We start from the raw sequence: 26,210 nt of genomic DNA, 5'->3' as shown, positions 1-26,210 counted from the left end.
CTGTGTATTCAGTAACCCCCAATGGCTTGCTTTTCTGTGCACTTGTGCCCTGAATCCACACAAACTCTATCATTCACAGCAGCTTTTGTAACGGAGCGTGCACTTCGGCTTCAGCTACAGCTGTGGGCTGAAGGGCAGGAGACACAGTGCCCCATTCCCAAATGGAGCACCCCTGGCTGGGAGAGCAGCAGGTTCAAATCCCTCAAGGAAAGGCCCCAAATCCCGAGTCCTTGGCTCTGCCCCCCCCCCCCCCCCAGCTATGACACACAGCACAGTGTCTGGCCCCAGCACCAGGCTGCAGCCCAGGCCGGTGTGGGCAGGCCTGGGGTACGCCTGCTAGCTAGCTGCGGTCCCTCAGCCACCTCTGTGCATGGCCCCTGGGCCGAAGCCTACACTCGCCCAGGTAGACAGGAGCCATTTTGCCTGTCGTGCCTACAAGAACAGGTCCTGCAGGGGGCCTGCCCTGCAGCTCAGGGTGCGCTGGCAAATCCTGCGTGAGGCACTGAGCAGCTACAGGAGCTCAGGCACCTATGGGCTGAGCTTCCTAGCTTGTGTGCGGTAAGATACGCTCAAAACCCACACCCAGCTGGCACTCTGACCCTCTGAGGACCCTGTTCAGCCCAGCCTCATGTCCTCACACACAAAAAGAGTTTGATATCCCTCCCCTCCTCCTGATTTTCATCCAAGTTGGTTCAGTTGGACGAATGCATTTGAAAGCTTGCACCAGTGCCAGAAGCCAACTTTCCTACCCACAAGGCACAAAGAACAGATAGTTGTCACCGTGTTTTGAGCTCACAGGGAGCTCAAAGGCCACGAGGGGGGAGAAGGAGCCAGAGGAGACAGCCAGAGTCAGTAGCTCTGCTACCACAGCACAAGCAGAGGGAGTGATGCATTCCTGGGATGCCTCAAGGCCATAAACACTTGCCATGACTCTCCAGGGAAGAGCACCTGATTTATTTAACTTTTTAAAAACTGATTTACTACTGATAGCCCCCACACGCTTTAAGTCTTTGATGGTGGACAATGATCAAATTCCCAGGAAAGAATGGAGCCTGGAAGACATCATCCTGTCTTGCAAAGTCTAGTCTAGCTCCAGGTATACGCTGAGGCATGACAAAGGAAAAACTTTCTTGTGGATGCTCGGGACAGGCACTCCACTTGCCCTCCTGCTGTGGACAGCCGCATCCCAGTTGTGTCAGGCTGCTTCATACTCGTGGAGTCTGATGTACTTAGTGAGGATTTGCAGGAAACATAAATCACAGAAGAACAGTGTGGATACAGTCCCTGTCATGCTGGTATGTCAGCATAACTATGCTCTGTTATTTTTAGATAACAAAATTACAGACTTCATTTTTACTTTTGAAGTCAGAATGAGGTATCTCTCACAAAGATAAGTTTTAGGGCTAGTCCCAGTCTCAGGGTTATCTAGTGGTCAGATACTAACCAGGCGTTTCCATTAGTTGGGTCCTACATTCCTCCCACCAGCCACCATCATCACAAAACACAGCTCCATGAGAAGTGACTTATTTATCTGATGGATGTTCTGCCAGCTTGAGCACATGCTGATAGCATCTGAAGTCTTGATACAAGACTAAGCCAAATCATGGAGATTCACTCTTAACGAATCTATTCAAATAGACTCTTTACACCACTAGCAAATCTGTGATAAAAGCTCATATATAAACAATACACAGGGAAGTCAGGATTTCTGTGACACAGTCCTGACTCTTACTTCTTCTGGATTTTAACAACTACATGTTTTAACAACTATAAAACTGAGACAACAGTTTATGCCCTCATTTGGAAGTATAAACTGATTAAGAGAGTTTGACTCAAAGCCCAGTAGATCTGTTGTCTTCCATCAAGTTCTTAGATTATTCAGTGCACTTAACCAGCAGGCAGAATTCACGGGTTTTTTTTTTTCAGAATCTGTAAGTTGACAGGACACCAACTTTTATTACATCTGCATTTTTCAGATATTCCTTCAGGCTGTTTGGGAAATCTCAATCCTCATTCCATATTTAAACTTTTTATTTGCAGCAAGAAAGTCAGTGTTTTCATTGGGGTAGCTGTCTTAAAACTGAATGAAGAATAAAAAAAAAAAATACAGTAGAGCTCTTTATTTTAAGATTGCATAAACCCACAGAAATACTCCATTAAAAAGTAAGAAATAAGTTCACTCCCTCTAACTGCAGGAAAAAGTGGTGACCACTTAAAACTGCATGCTTACTTAAAAGTAAATATACATACTTTAAAAATGAAGTTTAAGAGATAAATAACCAACAGGTCCAAGCAAGGGAACAGTTTGATTTGCTTGGAAGTACTCCTCCACTTAATGTAATGGCCCATCTGTCAAGATGCACCCTGTTGAGCATAGCCATGGTTCCTACTTTTTATGTTTATGTTTTTGAATCAACTTTTACATCCTTATCAGTAAAATCAAATACACTGAAAGCATTTCTACTCAAAGGCAAAACATATCAGTGGAAAACATAACACTGCAGCTGCAGGAAAACTCCAGGAGAGATGGAGACAACCAGAAAGTTCTGCATGTCCACAAGCTTTGCAGTACCATATGGCCAGCTTGCTGATTTTAAAGGTACGAGATTAGGTATTGGTACCATGTTTATCTAAAATACTTCTTTCTACTCTTGAGAAAACATAAGGAGTGTATGACAGTTTTTCCTTTATAAAATTAACTTTAAAATGTTTCAAACTGCATACAAATATTTACATGCGCATATATACATAGTGCCAAACAGTGCAGTACTGTCTTCTGCTTTTACCACATAAAATTCATGGAAAGGAAAGTAATCTTAAGTGTTGCAGACTTGAAGGGCACTTTCATCTTGTCAGAGCTAAGGAAAGCTGCCATTATGCCACACTACACAGGCCACTGGAGCTCTGGTACTGCAGCCAGCAGAACCACACACACACACACACACATCAGGCTGCATTTCTGTGCTTGTATCTGTGAGTTCACAGACAGAAGTAAAATCACTTAATTAATTGCACTTGTACATCAGATCCTACAGATGTCTAGGGGCCATAAACTTTGCCAGCAAAGCCAATGACTGAATCTCTGGCTCTACATCTAAGGTAAGTTTTGGCTGTTTCTTATACATTATTAAAGGACCAATTAGGAACCAGTGAAAAATCTGTATGATGCAAATGCTTACTTGTCCATGTCAGCCTAGACCCACACCAAGTAATGGAATTTTTACATCAAGATATCAAAAAAATTGCAGTTCTCAGCTTTTTTGCTACTTGCTCTCTTTAACCCCTGTGCTAATATGCAAGTATTGATTGCTTAAGGTACAAACGCTGATAACCCAAAGTTGTGACGTCCCTCCAGGAGATCAACACACCACTGCGCTGAGGACATACTGGCTTTGGTGGCCTGGGCTTCTCAGGAAGGAGAGATTTCTTAGCAGTTCGCCAAGGTGCAGAGAGCTGCAGCTGCAGCTCAGGAGCTGCTCAGCCCACAAGGTAATAGATGGCAAACACACAATGAGAACCTGATGCCCCTTAGGGGAAACTTCAGCAGACAGACTGAACAGCAGTTCAGAAACCTAACTTGTGCTTTGCACACTACTATCCATTACTAGATTTTAGACTTTTTTTTTTTGCTTACCCATAATTATGCAGCTGTGGTTGTGTGGTATTATTACACTAACTAATAGAAAGCAATTACAAAAATAGCAAACAAGGAAAAAAAAAAGTATTTCCCACATCTTTCCACTTCAAAAGCATCGCTGCAATGTTACATAATAACAACAGCAAATTTCCTTACTAGCTTCCCGGTCATAATCCTTATTTATACAAACTACCGCAAGCGAGTCCATGTCATTCTGAAAGCTCCAGCAAATTCAGGTGTCAAGAAAAAGCCCAAGATGCACAGGGACACAAGGGTGCCAGACATCGCCACCCCTGCAAGGGGCCAGGCTACGAGCAAGTGTACTGCACTGTGTTGTATTTGGTGACCCTGGGAGACTTGCTCAGTGTGGCGCTGGCAGGAGGTGGCCCCTCTAAGTTAGAGCCTGCCCGGTTAAGCAGGGAGTCTGGGATCAACACGTGCACTTGCCTTCCCAGGCTGGCACCCACCGCCTGTTCGGCTCTGCTCTGCGTCCCCGAGGCTGTCACCACCCTTTCGTTCACCACCACGCTGCATCCCTCTGCCAAAGTGGGGGAGCTGAGAGAGCCCTGCTCTGCAGTGGGCACAAGCACCCTCTCCCGTTCCCTCACCACGACATACTGGGAGTCGGGGAGATCCTGAACCGTCAGGGCTCCTGGCCCGGCACCCTCCGACTTCACCATCCTCTCCGTAACCACCACGTTACTTCTCCGTGGCAAATCAGGGATTTCCACCATACCCTGCAAGCTTGATGCAGGTGCCAGTACTCTCTCCGTCACCACTACATTCTCCTTAAACTGGGGGTCTAGAAAGACAGTGCCCGAATGGGGAGGAGCCCCTGCCGAATAGGACATTTCTGTCACTGTGAAATTGGTCTCTGCATGGGCCGTGGGAAGGGGCCGAGCATCGTGCTGCCCAGAGCGGGATGCAAAGGTTGTTTCTGTGACCACCTCCGTGGAGATGGTGTCTTCTCCTGTGCCACCACCCACAAGCACTGGCGGGGCAGGCTGGAAGTGACTGCCCGAGGCAAAAGCTTGTTTGGAGCTGGAAGCATTTTGCTGATCCAAGAACCACGAATTTGCGTCATTAAGACCTAAACCTGATTCATTCCTAGAGCTACAGTCTTTCATGTTGATGTTTCTGCCTATGCATATTTCTGCTAGAGTCTTAAATTTGTCTCCTAAATCATCAAGGAAATGGTCGTCAAGATCACCCTCAATAAAGCTGCAGCAGCCAATGGAGCCATGGGGAGAGCCTGACTCTCCCTGGGAATAAACCAGGAGACAGTCGTTTGCAGCTTGGGCTTCGTCTTCTTCCGCAAAAGAGACAGCTTTCTACAGACAGAAAACAAAAGCAAGCAAGAGTTCATTAATGTCAGCTCTAGACTTAATAAATTTGAAAATCAGGAATGCTTGGTCAAAGAGGTTAAAATATGAAAATTTAACTGAACCCACAGAAACCGTCAACCAAGTGAGAGCAGTACCTAAAAGGGCTTTTTGCTTTTTTGAAGTTAGTCTGAACTTGACAGTCCACTTGATGAGAAGGGAAGTCTGAGATTAAATTGAAAACCTTGGGTACTATCACCACCTGCTGTTATTCCTACCAGGAATTGTGCCATTTGTGATACTGCTCCATCTTCACAAAAAGATTGTTTTTATTTTGGTTCAGTGAATGAACTTCACCTCTAACTAGGTGTTTGTGGGAGAGTGCTAAAACCATGCCTGAGAGTATCCTAACATTTAAACACACATTTATGAGTACATGTTGAAATGTTATCACCTGCCATGGCCCTTTTCACTAGCATAGCCTGCAGGATCACACCCAAGGAGCCCAACAGCAAACAAAAAGTTAAATAGCTTGGTAAGTATGGGAACATAGTCCAGCACATAAACTTTTAGGCTCTATGCAGGCCACTTTGCAACAAGGAAGGCTCAATAGTTCTGACTATAGTGCTTCCAGGGCCAGCTCAGTCTGAAAGCAGTGTCTGCAATGGAGTTTGTGCTAGCACTAGCACAAATACCTGTGTACATGCTTACATCACCTCCAGTTCCTGGAGTGAAGACAGCCAAATCCTCTGGGCCTGCTGAACCAGCTTGACCCAATACGGTTGCTGGCTTGCGCTCAGAACCACTTTTCTACCATATTTGAAGTTCTAGAGTGCATATTTTCTCAGGCATCTGTGTGGTATGGTATATATCCAGACCCAAATTGACTCTGTATGTTTATCTGTGTGTGATCCTGGAAGTAGGCACATTACCTGAGATGCTTCTACAAAAATCAGCATGTGTCTGAAACTATTTGGTTTGGTTACTTGTCTGGGTTTTTCCCCCCCCTATAATCTGAGATATTTTAGCCTCCCAGAAGTGGTAAAGAGTACTGTAGTATGACCTTTACTAAGCCATCCTGCAGGACTTCAGCAGGCAGCTATACTTAAAGTATGTCTTAATATTAGGAAGTGCCAAGAGTGGAAGGAGAGCAGAATTGCTACTATTGCATCTGTTCACCTAGAAGACCAGTAGCTAGAGCACTCAGGAGACATACAAGTATCTTAAACTCAAATCCTTCCTTAGCCTGAGGTGGTGATTCAAACCTGCACAGCTACTCCCCTGCAGAACCCCATCATAAGCCAGCTCTAAGGTGTGAGGATGTTTTGTTTGTACAGGTGATGGACAATCTGTACACTCCTTGGCATATGGAAGTGAAGCTTTCACTATAAGGAGCTTACCAGCCTAAGGACTAATGATGTACATTATGCAAAGAGGAATAGCTGCAATGAGTAGGAATAGCCTATTGGTCAATGGTTAGGTCACCAAAAAAAAGAAAAAGTAGTCAGACAGGGGATTGCAACATGTGCCCAGGCTGTTGGGCAAAGAGACAAGTCCAGCACCACTTCCTTCATCAGCTACTTTGAAAATGCAGACCCACCCTCTACTGTATGGCATCTATGGCTTACCTTTCAAAAACCTGCTCCATGGTAAAGTTTGTAGCTATGACTCATGATGAGTCATAGGTACCTCCCTACAGGCCCATTTAATGTGCTTAAGTCCCTGAGATCTAGATCACACTCCTTCTCATGGCTTCTTCCTGGGCAAGGGGCTCCTTGGTCATTGCTGAATATTCTGGATCCCATTCCCGAGTACCTCCCTCGAGAGAAGCGTCTCGTTGTGAGAGACCTTGTAAACACACAGTGCTACAAGATGGAGCACTGTCATGCTCCAAGTCCCACATGTGAGCCTAATCCAAAACTCCTTAATGCCCCCAACTCCACATGCACACAACATTGGCCATTGTATCAGGACTGTTTGTATATACATATTTACTCATCTGTGTTTGTAATAACATGAACAGCATATTTTACAACGCTAAGTGTAAATATCAAAATACTGTTATTTTTGGGTCATATGCTTACGTCATTGAAGTAGTCTCTTAAAAATTCTTCGTTCATGGCTCCTGCTGCTCCCACCACAACTCCTCCTCCAGCCACCACTGTCTTGCCTTCTACACCTGCCATGCCTTCAGCACCTCTAGCTGCCATGGCTCCACACTCAGCACCAGTAAGGAGATGTCTTTGCTCTTCCCATCCTTCCTTGGTAATAGTGCTGCAATGCTCTCTTACATGAGAGGCAGAGCTGCCGCCTCCTGCCACAGTTTCCTCTCCACTCATTCCTGCTGCTGTTGCCACTGCCGTTGCTGCTCCGCTGGTCGCTCCTCTTGACTTCCCCACTGCAGTGGGTGGGATGAAGCTTAGCACTGGCTACATAAATAACACAAATTAGGATGTGACATGAAAGCTGCACTCTCTAGCACACGGAACTCACCAAACCAGCAGCAGGACTGGGTGGGACCTGGGAGGGTGCCGCCTTACAACTTGTTTGAATTTGCACTTATACATGTTGCTGCAAAGAGTAAAAGGCCTCCTGAAATAGGGTGCAGCTTCCACAACTGCGTTCCCAAGTTAGATCATGGAAATGTTTCTATAGATCATTGTTTTCTTGTAACTCAAAGGGTTGGGAGTGAAAGCAGGGGGAAAAAAAACCACCAAACCCACCAAAAAAAGGCTTGCAAAATTCCAGAGAGCTCAGCTGTTCCAAGACAGACTCTGGCCAGCTTTCCTCAGACACAAAGTGGGGGAGTGGGCACTACCTGCTGCCTCTATGGTGCTGCCTGGCCCTTTCTTCTAGCAGTTTGGCTTCCCTGTTAATTGTTTTTTAACAAGAATTTGGTGTGAGCACTGGCCCTAAATCAAAGTCTTTTACCTTACTTCTATTTCTTTGCTATTGTGCAAAAGCACGCCAGTGTCATGCTCTTTTTTTGAGAACTGGGTTTTGTAGCATAACAAGAAAGGGCAAACTTCTCTTGGCATTCACTGTTGCCTCTGCAGATTTGCACTTTTTTCTGCCTTTTTTTTTTTTAAATTAAGAATTTCCTCTGTTTAAGAAGGCAAACATACAGGGATGTTAATTTAAAATGCAGCCTGAAACTTTAAACTAGTGAGGAGAAGCTAAGCTTTATAACCCATTCTTTTGCTACTTTACCATGCTCCCAAAGGGGTGTTGAACATTCCAGGCTTGCAAATGCTTCGCTCTTTACAGCATCCATGCTTTTCCCACACTCCTATCTTCTGCTCAGATACCATCAACATTTGCTTGATTGCTTTCCCTTTACTTTAGGATTTAAACACTATGGCTGGTTTTTCTAGAGCTGCTGGTGGAATTCATCTTCCATGCATATCCTTCACTGAGCCTCACAGGGTTAATTTTAATTAATGTTCATGTGCAGTTAAAATCTGCTGTACAGCCTTGAAACATCAGCCTGTAACGTGGAAGAGGCGCCAACTGCCAAACTGAATGCTTGGATGGAAATCAAAGAGAAATGCTATTAGGGATACATGCCTTTTCCGCAGGAGCTGCTCCTTCGCTGTTCCACTGATGCAACACTGCTTCACTGTAGTCTGGTATCGCACCAAATCCCTTCGCTCCTGAGCCACAGGGACACAGCAGCAGTAACAGTGGAATAACTACAGGGAAACAGAAGTTTGACATTAACTATGTGATTATTAGGGTCAAAGCATGCTAACAGCCAGTATCGAAGTTTGGCCAGCTCCCATACCAAAATGTATCTTTAATGAGCTAGTGATCAGTAAGAGGGCTGATAAAGACTGAAAACAGGTTCCAAATTATTCAAGGTATTTCCTAGAAACATGTGCCTGGCTGGTCTCCTAGAAAGTAAACTGACAATTAACCCATCAGGGCCTCAATCCTGCAGATGACCACGCATCTATGTAGCTATACTTCTATCAAATACCTCGTATACCAAACCCAAGCCCTAAATATCACTGTACAACCTCAGCATTTTGAACTCTTCCTGTTCTTTTACTAGTAGATAACGACATGGCATCATGTAAATTCCACCTCACCACTCCTATGACACATCTAGAGCATTGCCTGGGGAACTCAATCCAATTTCAGGAGCAGAGCATATTCACATGGCATGAACTTTGTTTTGCCACAGCTAGACTGCTACCAGTACAAACAATAAACTATTGCCATTTTAAATGCAGCACTGGTACACATGGCCATACCCTAACTACAAGCATTCTTCTGTTATTTTTGAGCTTCTATTTTGTCTCACCAAAAAGCAATGTCACATGCTGCTCAGAGCAAGGCACCAGACCTGGGTCTGCAGCAAGGGAGAGTGGAGGGAGCGCTGTGATTTGAGTGGGAAGAGTTAGGGTTCACATGGGGAGGTGTGGGAACACTGAAATGATTCCTTACTACTTCCTCACCTGTTATTTACAGTGCCGTAAACAAATATTAAAGTTGTACGTATTAATCTTTAAATGCACAGCTTGAAATCCTTTGAGGGTGAAATGCTGATGTTACCAAAATTAGGTGGGGATTTGCCATGACTTCAGACAGACTAGGAGTTTATACAGAATATATCAAGATGATAAAACCTGGGGGCTGGACTGTTTCTTTCCTGATGCCTTGCAGACCATATTTACAGTGCTTCTGAGATAATATGAAATGATAACTTACGCAGCAAAAGTAAAAACGCCAAGATGATTAGCGCAACCGCTCCTGGTCCCAGACCCACTGACTTGGCGCCAATAAATTTCTCTTTGCATACGCCGTTATCCGTACACTTACAAACAGTCAGTTGCAGAGACTGTGCTTGAGTGCAGCTTAACCCTTGGAAATCCTTTATTAGGATGGGAACTTCAGTTCTGCCCAGCTTCAGGTTTTGTGGTACCAGCTGTATGCTGGTGCCTGAGGCAGAAGGGGGGGTTAAAGAAAAAGAAGAGACAAGAAATGAGTGGAGAAAAAGGTGACTCCTGTAAACTAAGGAAAATAAAACCTTCACCGCCTCCCAACAAGCCCCGTCCAGTTAAGTCCAGCCAGTGCAGTGGAATTAAGTATAATTAGCTGCTGCTACAGCATATGTGCTCTTATTTTTATCAAGGAAATTCATGCTGGTAACAAAGCAGCCATGCTCACTTGCAGTCTCAGATAATTGTGGAGAGTTTCACACCACCAACAACTTTATCACGGAAGACAGCCCAACTGCCTATATAGCATTAACCTTCATGTCATCCGGATAGCTAAAGGCTGAATTCACAAAAAAACGGCTTCAGTCTTTAGATAATCTGTTGTAGGTCACAGGCAGAGACTGGGGAGCCAACATACCACCTGCTCCTGTGGCCATGTTGCATCAAGGACACAACTAAGCAAGAGATGCTCAGATGATGTTCCCACTGGGGAATGCCACCCTATTTGGAAAAGCTGTGATCCCCATAATTACTGCTAGTCTGGCTGCAAGTGGGGTGAGGAAAACTAAGACGACTCCTTCTTGGTCCCAAACCTGGCCATTAGGATGACTCTGCTGATTGCTTTGCAGTGTTATGCTGTAGGATTACAGAGGAGAGAATAATGAGTCTGAGAAGAAAAAAGTGTTTTCTGGTACCTTTGATCTACCTGAAGCATTTCCTTCAAGCATTTCCCAGGCTTATAAGAATGGAAATGCAAGAAGAAAATGCTCATCTCATTTTGAAATAGTCATTAAAATTATAAATAAATTTCTGATTTATTTTTCTCTCTGCTGTGCTGGACAATCTTAAAACAGGTTACACTGTATTCCCCCTTTTCAAGGCCCACTGTACAGACATATTTATTTATTTGGAAGTTAGAGCAACTGCAGCCAGAAACACAACCGTATCTCCAAGCTCAGTTTTAACAAAAAGCATCCTCCATCACTGCATGCTTTTTGTGCAAAGATAGGAATGGCTTGATCCCAGCATTATCCACAAAATCCTGGTCACCACATCTGGGTCATCAAGGTAGGCAAAAGATGGTCCAACCGAGGGAAGGCAACAGGCCCCAGAACACATGTCTGTGCTTTTACAGCCATTAGAGAGAAGGGAGTAGAATGCGAGTGATGTGTCTTCATGCCTGACTCCATATATATGGGGTTTTTTTGGTCTGGATAAGCCAAACTGTCAGTTTAACTGGAATTAACAAACTACAACACTAGGACTCCAAAGAACTGAAAGTAATTAAAATATATATTTTCTTACCATTTCTAGATGCAATTATCCATTTTTTTGCTGTCCCTTCTGGCTCATCAATGACAGCAAAGCTGAAGGGATCACTGTTTGGGTAACCATCCAAATCGTTAGCTGTAACATCAACTAATTTTGCATCTGAACACACAGTCTGCACAGGGTTCACAATAACTGGGCAGTTATCATTCTCATCTTTAACTTGAATAATGACTGTGCCGGTGACTGTTTTCTTAGGAAAATCTAAGATTTTAAAATATGAAAAATTAAATTGATTTGAAAAGTGCAAGAATTTCATCTTAAAGTAAAAAACTTAATATTTTCCAAAACACAAACATTGCTGAAATAAGTTGAAAGAGCTCTCCCTGGAGCTTATGGGAGCAGTATTTCACTCCTAACATTAATAAACATATTGACAAAGTTCTTCTGAATGCAAGCTGATTTACTATTTTAGCTTAAAAAAAAGTAGTATTTCCTGTGTATGGTTACACAGTAACATGCAGATTATAAAAGGCAAATTCTAATTAGATACACAAGAAGTTCAGGGAGTCTTTCCTGCTTAGCATTCAAGAAAACTTAGGACTCTGAAAATAAGCATACTGAGATATTGGCAATTTCCACCTTGACAAGGGATGTTCCTATCAGACTTGGTCTTTGCAAAACTTTTTGTAAAAGTTAACCTCCATCTAGTCAAAGAAGAGAAACAGGCACCTTGGCAACCATTCCAAGGTTCATCTTATTTCCATGAGTTGCCCGTGTCTCTCCTCCAAATACAGAGCCTATGGGAAACTGCACTAGGTGCCTAACTTTTAGGCCATTAAAGACAGGGAGGTTAAACCAACTATAGTTGTAGAAAGGCAAACTAAACCCTAAACAAACCAATTAGTGTGAAAACAAAACTCTCTCAACTCACCAGTAGTTACACCCAACATGGTGATAGTGTAGGTACCATTTACTACATGAGACGATTCATAATCAAGTTTTTTGGCAAGTTGGATTTCACCTGTGACCGAGTCTATTGTGATCCAGTTTGCTGTGTCTCTTCCTTTCATGTATCTGATTAAAGTTGCATACAAAGATGTACAGATTTATAATGAGGAAAACAACCATCAGCGGAAAAAGCAGCTTCACAGTATGTTTACTCTTCATTTAAAGCCAAGACCAAATCCCTAGGTCTGAGGTCTGACACTCCTGCCACTGAAATTGGTTTCAACTATAAACCTAAGATTATAAACCCACCCTGAATGTTGAAACCTACTTTTCCCACTAGAGCCAGGATTTAGATGTGGAGGCATTATAAAAAGTAGCCTCAGGGAGCAAGACCGCAGCACGAGAGGGAGCTGCACTGCTGGTCATCATCCTCTTCTCCTCCATCCCTGCTCCCAGCAAAAGCTGAGCAGCAGCCACCCAGGACAGACTGTATTACAGGCATGGGGAAGAGGGGTGCACCATTGGGTACGCACCTCTGCTGGTCTGCACCGTTTGTAAAAGCCACAGTGGTGGTTCAACAACATTTTAGCTGAAGAGCTAGGATTCAAAATCCAAGCACACACACGCAGACTTATCTACTTTACACCCTTTCTATCTGATCACTAGATGTTTCTGCGTATTTCTTCCTAATGTTTCTGCAGACAAAGTCAGGCGAGTAAATATCTCAAAAGTAGACAGGCATGACAAACAGCATGCAAGCACAGACAACTTCAGCCCAAACGCTCATGTCTCATCATATACAACAAAACAAGTAGGATTTTCACGTCAGCTATTTTCTGCATAATAGAATATTGAAGATGATGATAATGATGTTTTAGGTATGAATTATGCGTAGTAGAAAACCATTGCCTTTGGAATTATTTCAGTTCAATATGCACATTTTTACAGTAAATTGTGATTTCTGACATACTCAGTTATGATGATTGTAAAAGGATTCTTACACAATGCGCTCTGCTATTTTTCCAGTGTCTTCATCATAGGCTTGATACTGTCCAATAACCTGTCTTATCTCCAGTTTCTCACTTGCTTCAATAATTTTTGTGCCACCAGGGAATACAGGGCCTTCCCGCACATTAATCACATTAATTTTTATTGGAATTGTTTGTGCTTTGTAACTGCGTTTAATTGACTTGTGGAACTCTGCTTTGTTTGTAACAACAATGCCCAAGTTTAGGCTTTGCATTTTTTCATAATCCAGCTCCTAGAGCAATAAAAAAAAAACACAAACCAAAAACAATCACTCAGAATTTGACAGAATCTGGTATCTAGACAACATTCATACATTTAATATTTAAATAATATTATTTAAATAATACTGTAGCATCCTTAATTAAATAATAACTGTTTAATAGTAAGTGTTGGTTAACATGTTACTCTCAATACATAATGCTTCAAACTCTTTAAAAGTACATAAGGAAGATTACTCTATTTTTAATGGATGGCACCATAGATATGTCTTTATTATTGAATTTAAACTAATTTAAGGTAGGTGCAATGAGTCCTACCCATATATTCTTCTCTTTACTTTCAGTGAATCAGTGCTCAATATTACTTGGTTCTTCCAATTTTATTTATTTTTAAACCAATTCATGTACTTAATAATACTTATCAATATTTACAGTTATCAGTTTTCAGATAAGGAAACCACAGCAGAAAAAAAAAAGAAAAAGAAAAAAGGTACTTAGGGCACTATGCATCTTCCATTCCTGTGGACTAAAAGGGAGTGAAATTCATAAAATAGAAATTTCCATTTATGGAAAGTATTTTCACAATTTCAATTTATAGAAATTGATAAAACAGTCTGTAGCCCACGGCTCATGGAGTAGGTGTTGCCTGCAATGTTATCTGTGGCCACAGGAAATAAAGAAATTTAAACTGAGATCAGCAACCAGAGCAAAAATATGGGCAAGTTTACAGCCTAGTTGTTAGCACTGTTGCCCAAACAACAAGGGAAGTTTGGGGACTTCTGCCCCGCTAGATATTTGAGATCACACAGAATGTAAATAGTAAAGCTGGACAAAATTATTATTTTGCAGGGAATTATTGAATACACCAACAAAGAATATGTCAAAGGAGGAGTGTCCACCATGTAAATTTACAGCTTACATACTGACTGAATATAAATAATTTGTATGTCAACTTAAAGGGAATAAATTATGCTAGTATTTAAAGAAGGCTCTCTGAAGAATATACTAACCTTCACAAGAGTCAAAATTCCTTCATTTGTTTGGGTGTCTGTTACTAAACGAAAAAAGCCACCCTTATTGCCAGAAACAAATGAAAAGTTCGCCAGCCAGTTATCCGAAAACTCTTCATCTTTGTCAAATACTTTTATTCGTAGAATTTCCACATTTGCTCTGTTTTCTTCAATGCTTCCTTCAAACTGCAATTGAAAAACACCCTTTGTTAAAAAGATGTCATGATTTACCTCATTTCACCAGAGCAAGGAAGTTTGTACAACCTCATATTAAGCAATGGGATACTGGCAGGTGTAGGAACATGCCAAATATTGTGATAAATGTACTTACTGTATGACTTTCAACCACAGGCAGATTGTCATTGACATCCAAAATCTTGATTTCTAAAGAACATGTTGCAGCATTCCCACCTATTTCACCACCACGGTCTTTTGCTTCCACCACCAAAGAATAGCTACTTTGTGTCTGCCACAATAAGAAAAAAGTGTTTAAACCAGGCTAAAAATTTTTTCCTTCCCTGTATTATGTTTATTAGATTTTGGTAATCCCTCTCGTGGCCAATTATAACTCCTCTTCTCTCTAGCTAACAGTAAATCTCACACACAACTACCTTGACAGGCTCTGCTGGAGGGTCTCAAAAGGATTTGGGACTTTTGCATCTCCCCCACAAAGAGTTAGACTGTACTTAGGTGGCAAGTGAAAAAATTTCAGCGGCCATAACCAGGGACAGGACCAGTGACACCTGCATGTCAGGACAGGGCTAGAGGCAGAGCCATTGCCCTCAGTCGCAGAGCTAACATCCAGAACACCATCTGCTGGCCAGGGAAAATTCATGCAAGCACAGGTAAAGCTGCTGGCAATACATGGCTTTCAATGCTGTTTCACAGCAGCACCCGTCCTAACTCTTTACACTTCGATTTGCATAGCAGCCTACAAAAATCTAGACGCAGTCAGCAGCTTTGCAGATGGTGATCTGGGTTGTCTTTGCCATGTGCTCTCCAGCAGAAAGAAATGACCCCTTGCTTCATGTAACGGCTGCACGGGAGGGACAGAAAGCAACAGCCAACGGGCTGGTGCCTGTGCTAGGGACCTGACGTGGGGAATACAACCTCGATCCCATATTCTGGACCCCCCCCTCGCCCCAGTCCCTGAAAAACATGCATCAGCCAGACAAGGCTTTAATCCCAAGGGAGGTGAAGGAAGGTAAGAGGGCCAGCTCTTCACCCTGGCAGGCAGGGCTGAAGGTGACACAACAGGTGTCAGAAAAACACTGTTAACATATTAAAAATGGGAGGGTTTTTTTTTTACCTCTCTGTCAAGGTTTATTTTTGCTACTCGAACCTCGCCAGTATCCTTATTCATACTGAATGCAGCGCTAGGGCTTTGAGAAACGATCCTGAAAGCAATTTTGGAATTTAGGTTGTTTGGTTCATCTGCATCCGTTGCATTTACCCTCATTACAATTGTACCTGGAAAAAAACAAACAAAATACAGTATTTGTTTACACTGCCATGTACCGGCAAGTATTTTTACTATAATGTCAAAGATAAGAGCATGTTGTCAGATGCACTGCACAATTTTCTGATGCTCTTGCCTTTACTTATTTAATGAATAAAGCTGAAGAAGTGTTCCTAAATCCAAACAGTACATGTTAAAAGTAAACCCTCTAGCAAACAAGAAGATTGTATCCACGCATCTGTAAGTCATAGAATTCAATGCACCAGAAATAATCAACAGGTTGAATTCTCTCAAAAATCGTGACAGAAGACTGTAGATATACAAAGAAAGAAAAAGTTTTTGAACAACAAGCTACATTTACATCACACATTATTCTAAAGGGAGCACTACTACCTCCTCTACCTGAACGTTATTAAAACAATTGCTCTGTATTGATGCCCTCCAACAGCTTTACTCAAAATACATGGCGGTCCCCATGGTGCAATCCCCTTTTAACTCATGGCACAGGGGTTTTGTCCTCTGGGAAAAGGCGTACCTCAGCATCCAGTGCCACAGTTTGAACATTAGCTGGAATTCAGGCAAAGAGCAATTCCCATATGGCTGCTACTGACTTGAAAGACAGCTGAGGGAACTCAATACCTCACCCAAGTAAATGGTCAAGAATTTGTGTCTTCAGATTATCATAACACTGAAATGGACACAATGTCAGGTATTTATTAGGTTGTTTTATTCCAGCTTATCTTCTGGGAAGTAATCTGTTGTTCTTGTGTCTACTGACATCAATAGGTACACTGCCAATAACTTGTTCTTTGAGGGTTAGGTCACAGCTATATGTGCTTAACAGCAAAGTACCTCTCCAGCCCATAGATAAAGCAGGGCTTTTCATGAGCATGGCAGAGTGGAGTCCTTCCCAAATAGGCTGGGATTGCTAGGCCAGAAGGTAGACTGCATTTTCCCTGCAATTCCTGCTGAAGGACTTTGGTTCCTGAATTTGTGGTAGCTTTGACACCAAAGCAAAGGTGCCACAAGAGGAAGTGTTGTTCTCTGTTGCCTTTAGGTGGACGCTTTCCCTTAATCACACCACACAGCTTAGCTCTGAATAAAGACTTCTGCATTGACACGTGGATAACCTGGCCTACGCAAGCAAGAGAATGTATCCTTGTTACTGCAGGTATGCTGCTGCAAAGAGTATATTCACTTGTGCCCTTGCATGTGTTGGGAAAAGCTAAATGAAAAAAGCAATTCTAAAAATAACATTACCTGTTTCACTTAATTCTTCAATTGAACCAACAAAAACTTCCTGTGAAAACACTGGAAAATTGTCATTTATATCCACAATTTTAATTGGAAGGTCTATTGGCTCTTCCAGTTTTGCTCCAGTCTTATCTAGTGCATGACCTCTGAGCTGAAATAATACAGACAGAAACAAGCAAGTCCAATGAGTGAGGGTAATATATAGAAATATAAAATATATGTAATAAAATCTAAGCATTATATAAGCATATGTAATATGCTTCTAAGCATGTATACACACACAAATATGCAGAAAAATTAAAACTAATCAAAGCAAACACATTTGAACAAAAAATAAAAAATGGATAGGAGGGCACCTATAAAGAAGAAGTTACTATTCAACTCACAAGCAGCATTGGAGTCTTTTCTCTGTCAACTCTTCCTGTTACGTTCAGGTCTCCAGTCTTTCCATTGATAACAAATAATCCATAAGGGGGTTCTGTTACTCCTTGACCAGATATAGTGTAAGTTACCACTACACCTGTATCTTCAAGATCAGAATGTATCTAGCAGGAATATAACAGATTAAATAGCATTCAGTAAATAAAACCACATTTAAAAACGCAATGAAAATATTTTTGGTGTTTTTGCAATGAACAAACAAAAATAAATATTAAAACACATTTCCCTGCTCTCCTTTGAGTCTGGAGATGTTGAGATGAATGCAGGAATGTTCTGTTTGACGATCTGGTGCAGGGAGATGAGGAACATGATGAGCAATGCAACAGTTGGAAACCATGGAGTGGAGAGGTCTGCGGGAGAAGAAAATTGGGACTGCTTGGACAAAGAGAGTGGGATAGGATACAAGTGCAAGGAAAGGCTGGAACACCATTTTGATAAGGTGAAAAGCTGGAGTGAGGGAAGGAAGAAACTGGCTGATCAAATGGATGGGGGCAAATGAAATGTGGAGAAAGACGAAGGGAAAAGAAGTCTGGAACAACAAGTGCCAATCTTCAACTGATACTCAATAGTCCTTTAAAATTAAAGAAATATTTGTGCATGTGTTTAGGGCAGCCAGACCCTTATTTTATATTTTCATCTCTATTTTTATGTGTATTCTGTATTTATCTCTTTTTCTGGGCTTACTCTAGCAATTGGATTCTTATAGGAGTTGTCCTCCTCTTCCCGTATGAAAGCCGGAGGGACTGTCCATTCTCGCTTCTGTCTAACTAGGCTGTTGGGATGAGACAACATGCCACTCCTGCCATTTCGATCATAAACCTGTGAAAAAACAAGGTTGAAAGTCAGCATTATATTTAGCCACTTCAGATGAATGCTTTATTGCTGCTCTAGCCCAGACTTCTGAATAGCTTTTGCTCTTTCAATACCTAGTAACTTTGAAATCACAGAACAGCATTAGCCTTCCGAGCCACAATCTAAGAGCTATATGCTCAAGTTGTTTGAAGAGGAAAACTACACTAGTCTTTTCATCAAGACAGAATTAGGTAAGACAGGCTTTAAATACATGAGCAAGTTCCCATGACCAGAGGTTGGTGAAGATACACCTGTTCTGGAAGATTTAACTGCTTGTTATCAGATGTGGGAAGGAGTTTGGCACTAAGGCTGTTTTGAACGACCATTTCTGCCTTATTACCCTGTTTACCTTGCCACCAATACTGCCTCGTACTCAACCTTCTCTTTGAAACAGAATCCATGAAACAGCAGGCCTCTATTCAACCCATCTACTGTCTCTGCTATCCTTGCTCAACTACCCCTCATGCTCACTCTGTATGACACCCTTCATCCTTCTGTCCAGATTAGTCCCTACTGTGTCTGTTGACTTCCAGACTAACATCTGGAAATGTTTCCAATTAACATCCTCCATAAAATTGTAGTTGATTTCATTTACAGAGAGTTAAAATAAGATATCTACAAACTTAATATTTTAGGGGAAGTTTCTCAAAGCTGAACATCACTGTTTGATGGATGTAGGAATCTATTCACTTACATTTTGGTTGTCATTCCATTATTCATTACATAGCTTTCACATTTCAGAAAACGGTAAAATGCAAGGTATTTATCAAGTAAAGTAAGGCACACTTTTGATGCTTTGCTCAGAGAGCCCTTCTTCAGGCATTGATAAATAAAAGCAGTTTTCCATTATTTCCTACCTTCACATGGAGTCCATTTCCATAATTCAAACAGATCTGCAATGGAAGTTATGATAATCATTATTAATTCTATGTCACTTTAGCCATACTAAAACTTAACTGACATGACCACCCTCATAAGAACAGCAAAGCCATAAGGAAGAGGGCATCTGACCTCTATCAATTAATATTTACTATTTACCCATAATAGCTTCTGAAAAATTCACCCATAACCATTCATATTAAAAACATACACTATAATTATATAATTATTAAATTTTCCACTTTTCTCCCAGCAGGAAACAGATAATAAGCAATTAATCTTTTTTTTTTTTCCTTTCAATAAATGCAGACTTTATAGTCACTTTTAAACAACCATTTTTTAGTGCTGAATAATGCTGCACTATTCCAAAACAATGGGAATTTGCCACTGACTGAAGCAAGCATTGGTTGCCAGCAGCACTCTGGAGAAGCTCCCTCTTCTGGGCAAATCACGGGTTATACAGGCTGTGGTGGGTTACCAACCACATCAGAGAACAAAACAGGTTAAATAACGTTTAAAAGCAAGGAGTAATCAAAACACCTGCTGAAGTGTAACCAACAGAAGCAGCTCTCTACTTAGCACCTTGCTGGAAAGATAAATGGCATACGTACATTCCTTACTTAAACAAGGCTGAGACATGTGCATGCTAGCAAGCAACTCATGCTTGCTCTGACAAAACCTTACATGCCAACATCCAGTATTGGGACTGCCCATCTCTTCATGCACCAGGATAGCTATGTATGCCTTTAAACACCTCAGTTAGGTGCCTCATCCTAGCTGGAAGGTACCAAATTACCAGAGACCCTGCGTTTATGCCCACTCTGCACACACTGAAGACCCCCGCAAGTAACAAAAAGCCTCAAATGGTGCAAAAACGTAGGCATTGGGAAACAACAACAACAAAAAGTAGGTTATTACAAGTGAAACCAACAAATAGAACTTTTGAGCTTTGCATAGGTAGAGAAAAGAATACTTTTATTGTTCTCAGCACTATTACATCTAGCTACATTTTGCATCTTAGGTGATTTTTTTTTTTTTTATATATACTAATGCCAAAGGCAAAGCAGGCTCCGAAAAGGTGATTTCCTACTGAAATAAGTCAGGGAGTGTTTCTTTACGTTCTCTTTGACTGGTCTCTCCCTATCCATCCCTCTGACTCAGCCTTGATTGCTGCATCGATGACAGCTTTTTTTTTTTCTAAGACGTTATCTCTTTCCCACACAATGCAGCAATGTAGTGGACGGTGTTGAGCAATGTAGCAGACTGCTCTTTTGACTTGCACAACAAAACTGCTTTGCAAATGGCAATTTTCCCAATGTATATATTCTGAAGACAAACATTAGCAAGGACTAAGTTCCCTAACGGATACACATTGTGAGGGCTACAGGATCTTACACCTCAGACCAAGTTGTTTTCATGAATATTCTTAATCTTATTTGTTTTTATTAGTTATATGGATTTTTAAAATTTATTTTTATGATTACTGAGATTGTACCAGCAAGAGTGACAGGAGGGTTTGGGTTTATAGTCAAGGTTTTCCAACAGCTGCAACTCTTTTGGAAGATGAATAGTTGTCAAGATGTCCTCATGAACATCCTTGTTTGTTCTTACTGGTAAACTAAAGGGAAAAGTGTTTCTCAATACTGAACGGAGACAAGAGGCAGGAGGTGAGAAGCTTCCTTGTATTGAAAACCTGAGAACCACTGTATAAACGGAAGTGTCTGAAGTTCAAGAATAAGCAGGTCTTCCACTGAGATGCATATCAAGACAGCAGAGAAAATCCCACTAGTCATTATAAACAGAAAGTCTTTCATTAAGATAACTAAAAGTAAAAATCAATTTGTTTGCAAACGCTGCAAAGCAGCCTCAAAACATTCTGTTTTATTGGTAAGACAGTAAAAAACACTTTTGCTTTTGTAGTTTTCAATCTGTAGCCCATGGGCAATCTCATAAGGGACTTCAAGACATCAATAAAAGGTGCTTAAGAATGGCAATTTTATTTACAAGATGCATAAACACATTTGGAACAAATATATAAAGGGATCCTGCATTTCAATTGGAAAATTTTTAAAGGATCCAAAAACTTTAAGAAGGGGAAAAGCACTTTCCAATGACATTTTCTTCAAGAAAAAGTGAAAAGTCACATATCCAACAGGTGTTGAATTCTAAATCCCCCCCCCCCTTTTTTTTTTTTAATATCCTAGAGCTGCCTTCTATTAAACAGCTTGATAAGATTAGGAAAGCCCTGCCCATCATTTGCTGTGGATCATAGCCTTGGCACAAAAATTAGACATCAACTGATGACATCTGTTGATGACACAGAGCTGAGAAGGCATTGTCAGAAGACAACTGGATGGTTACAGAAAACTAGGTGGAAAACCTGAGGCCTGAAGTAATAGAAACGGAATGAAATACTACAGGAAAGCAGCAGGAGTAGGCGAGAGAGCAGGGGAAAGAAGGGAGTGACTGACGTGTATAGGGAGTGCAAGGCTGCTCTTGCCCTAATCCATGTTCATGTGTAGTCAGGAAGTGACTAAAGGACAGATTTTGAACACACAGCTTAGTTTTATAATGTAAAGATGCAGACTGAGCAAGCAAGAAGGTACGTGTCCGTATTTGCTACACTATGAAACAGTAAGTCCTAGAAACGTGGTCTTTCATGCGTGCTGCATGTCAGGAGATTTGCATCTCGCACATCCTGTGAGTCAGTTTGGTGTTGAAGACCATGGGCAAGTGGAGATCTTCCACACTTAGAGAAGCAGGCTGAAGAGACCATCCAAAGTTATCTACTTGTCCATCTCCTGGCCTTGGGGCAGGACAAACTACACTAAGTGCTTCCTGACAACTGTTTAACCTGTTCTTAAAAACGAGTGATGGAGGTCCCACAGCCTCACCAGCTAACCTAAGGTGGTGCCTAGCTAACCTTACAGATGGAAAAGTCTTTGTTAATTTTTATCCTAATTTTATTATCCTAATTTTTAGCTCTTCGCAAGTTGAGCATATTGCTGTTTGGATGAGATTCAGTTTCAGATTAAGGCACACATTTACATGTCTAAATGAACGCTAAGTGCCTAAACTTGTGTTATACTCAAGAGCAATATAGCCAATACAGACAAGGACATCAGAGAGCAGTTCAGTTCACCCCAAAGCCAGCCCACATCTCCTATTTCTCTCTGGACTCCACTGACTGTAGCTACGTCTACTTTGTAAGCCCAATACAAGAGGATTTGTAGAGCAAAGCAGCTGCTGCTGAGAACCCAACACTACATAACCCATGTTTTGTGGCTGTTACTTCAGACTAGAATTAGCCTGGTCCCACAGACCACACACCCACAAGCAGACGGCTGCATCTCCCAATGCAGTGTTACGTGGGAGGGATCAGATTCACACACTCTGGAGATTTGCTTCGAAAGCACAATTTGATCCAACCAAATAGGTGCACTCTGCATCCACTGCATCTCCATCTACCATAACAGAAACTCAAACACCTATATTGAGATGTCTTAATCTCCAGCCAAATCTCCTTCTTTGCCATGTTGATAATGCTCTCATTGAACAGTGTAATTACCTTTCCTTCGCAATTACCCTTCATATATCTGAAAACTTATCATGCATCTTACCCACCTTCTTTTCTCAGCTCCCCGTTCTTTAATCTCACTTCAGGAATCATAAAACACGATATCCTGAACTTAGATTGCATTTTTTGCTTTCTTCTAGTCTCTCCTGGGCAGATTCACTTTATTCTGAAGTCTGGTGTCCAAAATAATACATCACTTCAGTTCAATAGGATGGATAAAATACCAGATCTTATGTATTTCTCACCTGCTTTCCTATCTCACCATAGCACTGTTTTTTTTCCTCCCTTTTTGGAACAATATTAAGTTGTTGAATCAATGCACAGATGCTTGTAAATATTTTTACCATGTTTCAACATGTTACTGGCGATAGAAGCTAGGCTGCTTTGAATTATCTCACCTTTGCTCTTTCTAAAACTAAGCATCATGGGGGTTTTTTTGTTGGTTTTTTTTGTGTGGTGGTTTTTTTTTAAATTTAACTTGTTTCTATGAATTTTGAAAAGTAATTGCTACTGGCTCTGACATTACAATAGTGATCTAATGTATTCTGGACTGAATTTCATCATACCCAGCCTAAGCCTAACCACCCCAAACATCAAGGAAGTACAATCCCAGAAGGCGTTCAGAGAAAACATAAGTTTTGCTACTCTTGTAGCAAGATTCATACATCTCTGTCAACTCTTCTTTCACTCAAATGTAAGAAGTGTTCGAAGACTTCCTCTTTCGGAGACTTGACATCCACACCCTTCAGAAATGACCAAGAAACCTCCCAGTCTAATAACCCTCGATAGTGGTGCCTGTCCGGCAGGCCCACATCTCTGGGTGTGTGCCCTGGACACACACCAAGTCAAGCCCAACCCTACGGGTGCACTACCCTCCGGCACGCCCAGGCATCCCTGGAAAAGGGTCAGAGGCAGGAACATGGGCAAAGCTGCTGTAACCTCTGCGAGGTACCCAGGGATGAAGATACAGGGATGCAGCCTGCAGGCCGGGAGGGAGAGCAGATGACCAAGAGGTACTTCCAGGAAAAACAAGGAGAGGAAGAACTTACAGTTCTCGATGCTTCTAACGTAGAAGACAGTGTGGGAAGACGCTTTTAGACTGGTTTTGTTTTTCCGTAGTTTCTTAAGGTTTTGAAATTACCAGTGCCATCTTTGCATGACATAAGATATCAATGACCCTAATCTGATGCTCTCAAACAAGCAACTAGACTTCCTGCCACATGAATGGCTTCGTCCAGATTAGGGGGGGGGGAAAAAAAAACAATGCCCAAACAAAAAAACCACCAAAACAAAAAAGGCAAAGCCCAGCAGTGCCTCTCTCTCCCCCTCCTGACATCAACCAACTAAGGCAGCTTTATTTGCTCTAATATTCTATCTGATAGTGAGGTGTTCAGGCACTGAACTCAGTTCACTCTTAGGATACCATACCCTTCCCCAGCTTTAGCTGAGCCTGAGGATGATGAGGATTAAGAAAAATAATTTTCCTCTTTTCTTCAGGCAAGACCAATAGTGTCCTGAGCCAGTGCAAGCCCACCAAAAAGGACAATGGTGTGCCTTCAGGTATTACAGAACAAATTGGTGAAAACTTTTGTACAAGTAGCACTCCGCATGCTTCCCATTGCTCTTTTGGACAAAACAAGGATAAAACATTTTCCAACCAAACCGTAACTCCCAGCTTGCTGCAAAGAACAGGGCTAATTGTTGCTGGCTGACTTGTGGCCAACCACAAGTCTAACATTAAAGTTATCAGGCAACGGGTCTCCAGCTAACAAATCTGATTTTGCAGGATCCCAAGCTCAGGGAGCAAGGTCCCAATCTACAGCACCTGCCAGCCTGACCATGCAACAAGCCGTTACCGAACCCTGCCTTGGCAGCTCCCAGGCACAGCCCATGGCCTGGCCTCCACCCTCACCTTCATCTGAGCAGCAGCAGCCCGACTTCCGCAGGCATTTTGCCAGCCTGGAAAGGTGAAGAGCTAAAGAACACCACTACAGATAGGAAGGAGAGCTTCCTGTAAAACATCTAGCAACAGCTAGAAAGCATCAGTCCAAATCAAACAAACCAGGCGCTTTGGCTTCATTTTATTATGACATACTCCTTGCTTTTAGCCCCAAAACGTATTTCATAGAATGGAAGGTCTAAAGGCTGATGGCTAAAAAAGAGCGAGGGCAGGGAAGGAGAAAGCCTGAAGTGTCTTGGATTGTGAAGAATTTGGTATCGTTTCTCTTAAGCCAATGAAGACTTCCATTAAATCATACTTTATGATCCATTCTCCCTCCTGGCACTATTCCTTCAAAAAGGTATTGCAATTCATTAATACAGATAATACGTTGAACAAGAAGACGGCAACAATATGAACTCTTCTCTGCACTCCTGTTCCTCCCGCCGCCTCGAAAAACCCCACCCATTCGAGATCCCGTTCTTACCGGGTTCTTCTGCCTCCACCTGCTTTCGGACAGCAAACAGCGACTACTTTTATCTCCTTTCCAAAGAACGGTAGAAAACCCGTTCCCGGCCACCAGCCGCCGGCGGCGGGAGGGCTGCCAAGCCCCGACGGGAAGAGCTCTCCCCCGCGGGCCCCGTACGAGCCCCCCGCGGCCCCGGGGCCGGGCGGTGCAGCCGCCGCCGCTCCCCGCGCAGCCCCGGCGGGGCGCAGCCGCGCCTCCCTCCCGCACAGCTCCGCGCAACGACCGACCCGCCCGCAGCAAAGCGGCGCCTTCCCCCGGCCCCGGTGCCGGGGAAGCCCCGCGGGCAGGCGCGCCCCGTCGGGGCCTGGACTCACCAGCAGCGCCAGCAGCCGCACCGCGGCGGAGGGGCCCCGCGACATGGCCGCCGCCTCCTCCGCGCTCTGCCCGGGACGGGGTCACCTCCTCGGGCCGCCCGAGAGGGGAAATGGCGGCGGCCCGTCGAGGGGCGCACAAGTAGCCGCGGGTGGGTGGAGTGTGCCGGGCGGCGGCCGCGCCGGGAGGGGGCAGGTGGTGCCCGGCCCGCCCCCGCTCCGCCCGGCCCCGCCCGGCCCGCGGCGGGGAGCCCCGGCCCCCCCCGCCCCCCCGAGCTCCGCCCGCGGGAGCCGGCGGAGGCTGGCGAGGGCCGCGGCGGTGCTGCCGGCGCAGCCCGGCGGGCGGCCGCAATTTCCCTTCGCCTTTCAAAGTTTGATTTTTATTCCCGCCCGCCCCCCCCCCGTCAGCCAAGAAAAGCGATCTGGGGCATGTAGGAGGCACGCAAAGCGACCGGGACAACAAAACGATAAATTAACGGGTAATTGATGGGGGGGAATACAGTCTCGTGGGAAAATAAAACCGTGAGTTGTTTTAGCATAACCTTCCCTGTGATCTTCTTTTTAATGAGCTCCGAGCCATATCCTTCCTA

General features: G+C 43.0%; 1 protein-coding gene across 1 annotated transcript; it reads right to left on the bottom strand.

The window, feature by feature from the left end:
- Positions 1 to 2,105: 2,105 nt before the first annotated feature.
- On the bottom strand, positions 2,106 to 25,870 carry LOC128141729 (desmoglein-2-like). The gene is made up of 15 exons (XM_052786805.1): positions 25,624 to 25,870; positions 19,243 to 19,278; positions 18,218 to 18,352; positions 17,479 to 17,637; positions 17,099 to 17,243; positions 15,689 to 15,849; positions 14,711 to 14,845; positions 14,380 to 14,565; positions 13,124 to 13,383; positions 12,106 to 12,248; positions 11,208 to 11,435; positions 9,673 to 9,903; positions 8,523 to 8,651; positions 7,044 to 7,384; positions 2,106 to 4,968 (listed from the first exon to the last, which is right to left on the bottom strand). The coding sequence occupies exons 1-15, from the start codon at positions 25,666 to 25,668 to the stop codon at positions 3,946 to 3,948; spliced, it is 3,357 nt and encodes a 1,118-aa protein (XP_052642765.1). The 5' UTR covers positions 25,669 to 25,870; the 3' UTR covers positions 2,106 to 3,945.
- Positions 25,871 to 26,210: the final 340 nt, after the last annotated feature.

Source organism: Harpia harpyja, chromosome 5 (genome assembly GCF_026419915.1).
Source record: "Harpia harpyja isolate bHarHar1 chromosome 5, bHarHar1 primary haplotype, whole genome shotgun sequence".
Lineage (NCBI taxonomy): Eukaryota > Metazoa > Chordata > Aves > Accipitriformes > Accipitridae > Harpia > Harpia harpyja.
Note: the sequence above shows the minus strand (reverse complement) of the source record. Positions and strands in the feature narration are given on the sequence as shown.

Coding starts and splice junctions, on each gene's coding strand:
- LOC128141729 (XM_052786805.1), bottom strand. CDS start 25,668: ATGTCGCGGGGCCCCTCCGCCGCGGTGCGGCTGCTGGCGCTGCTG. Junction 18,353..19,242: donor GAAATGGACTCCATGTGAAG/GTAGGAAATAAT, acceptor GTTTTTTCACAG/GTTTATGATCGAAATGGCAG. Junction 4,969..7,043: donor TAAGAGACTACTTCAATGAC/GTAAGCATATGA, acceptor TTCTGTCTGTAG/AAAGCTGTCTCTTTTGCGGA.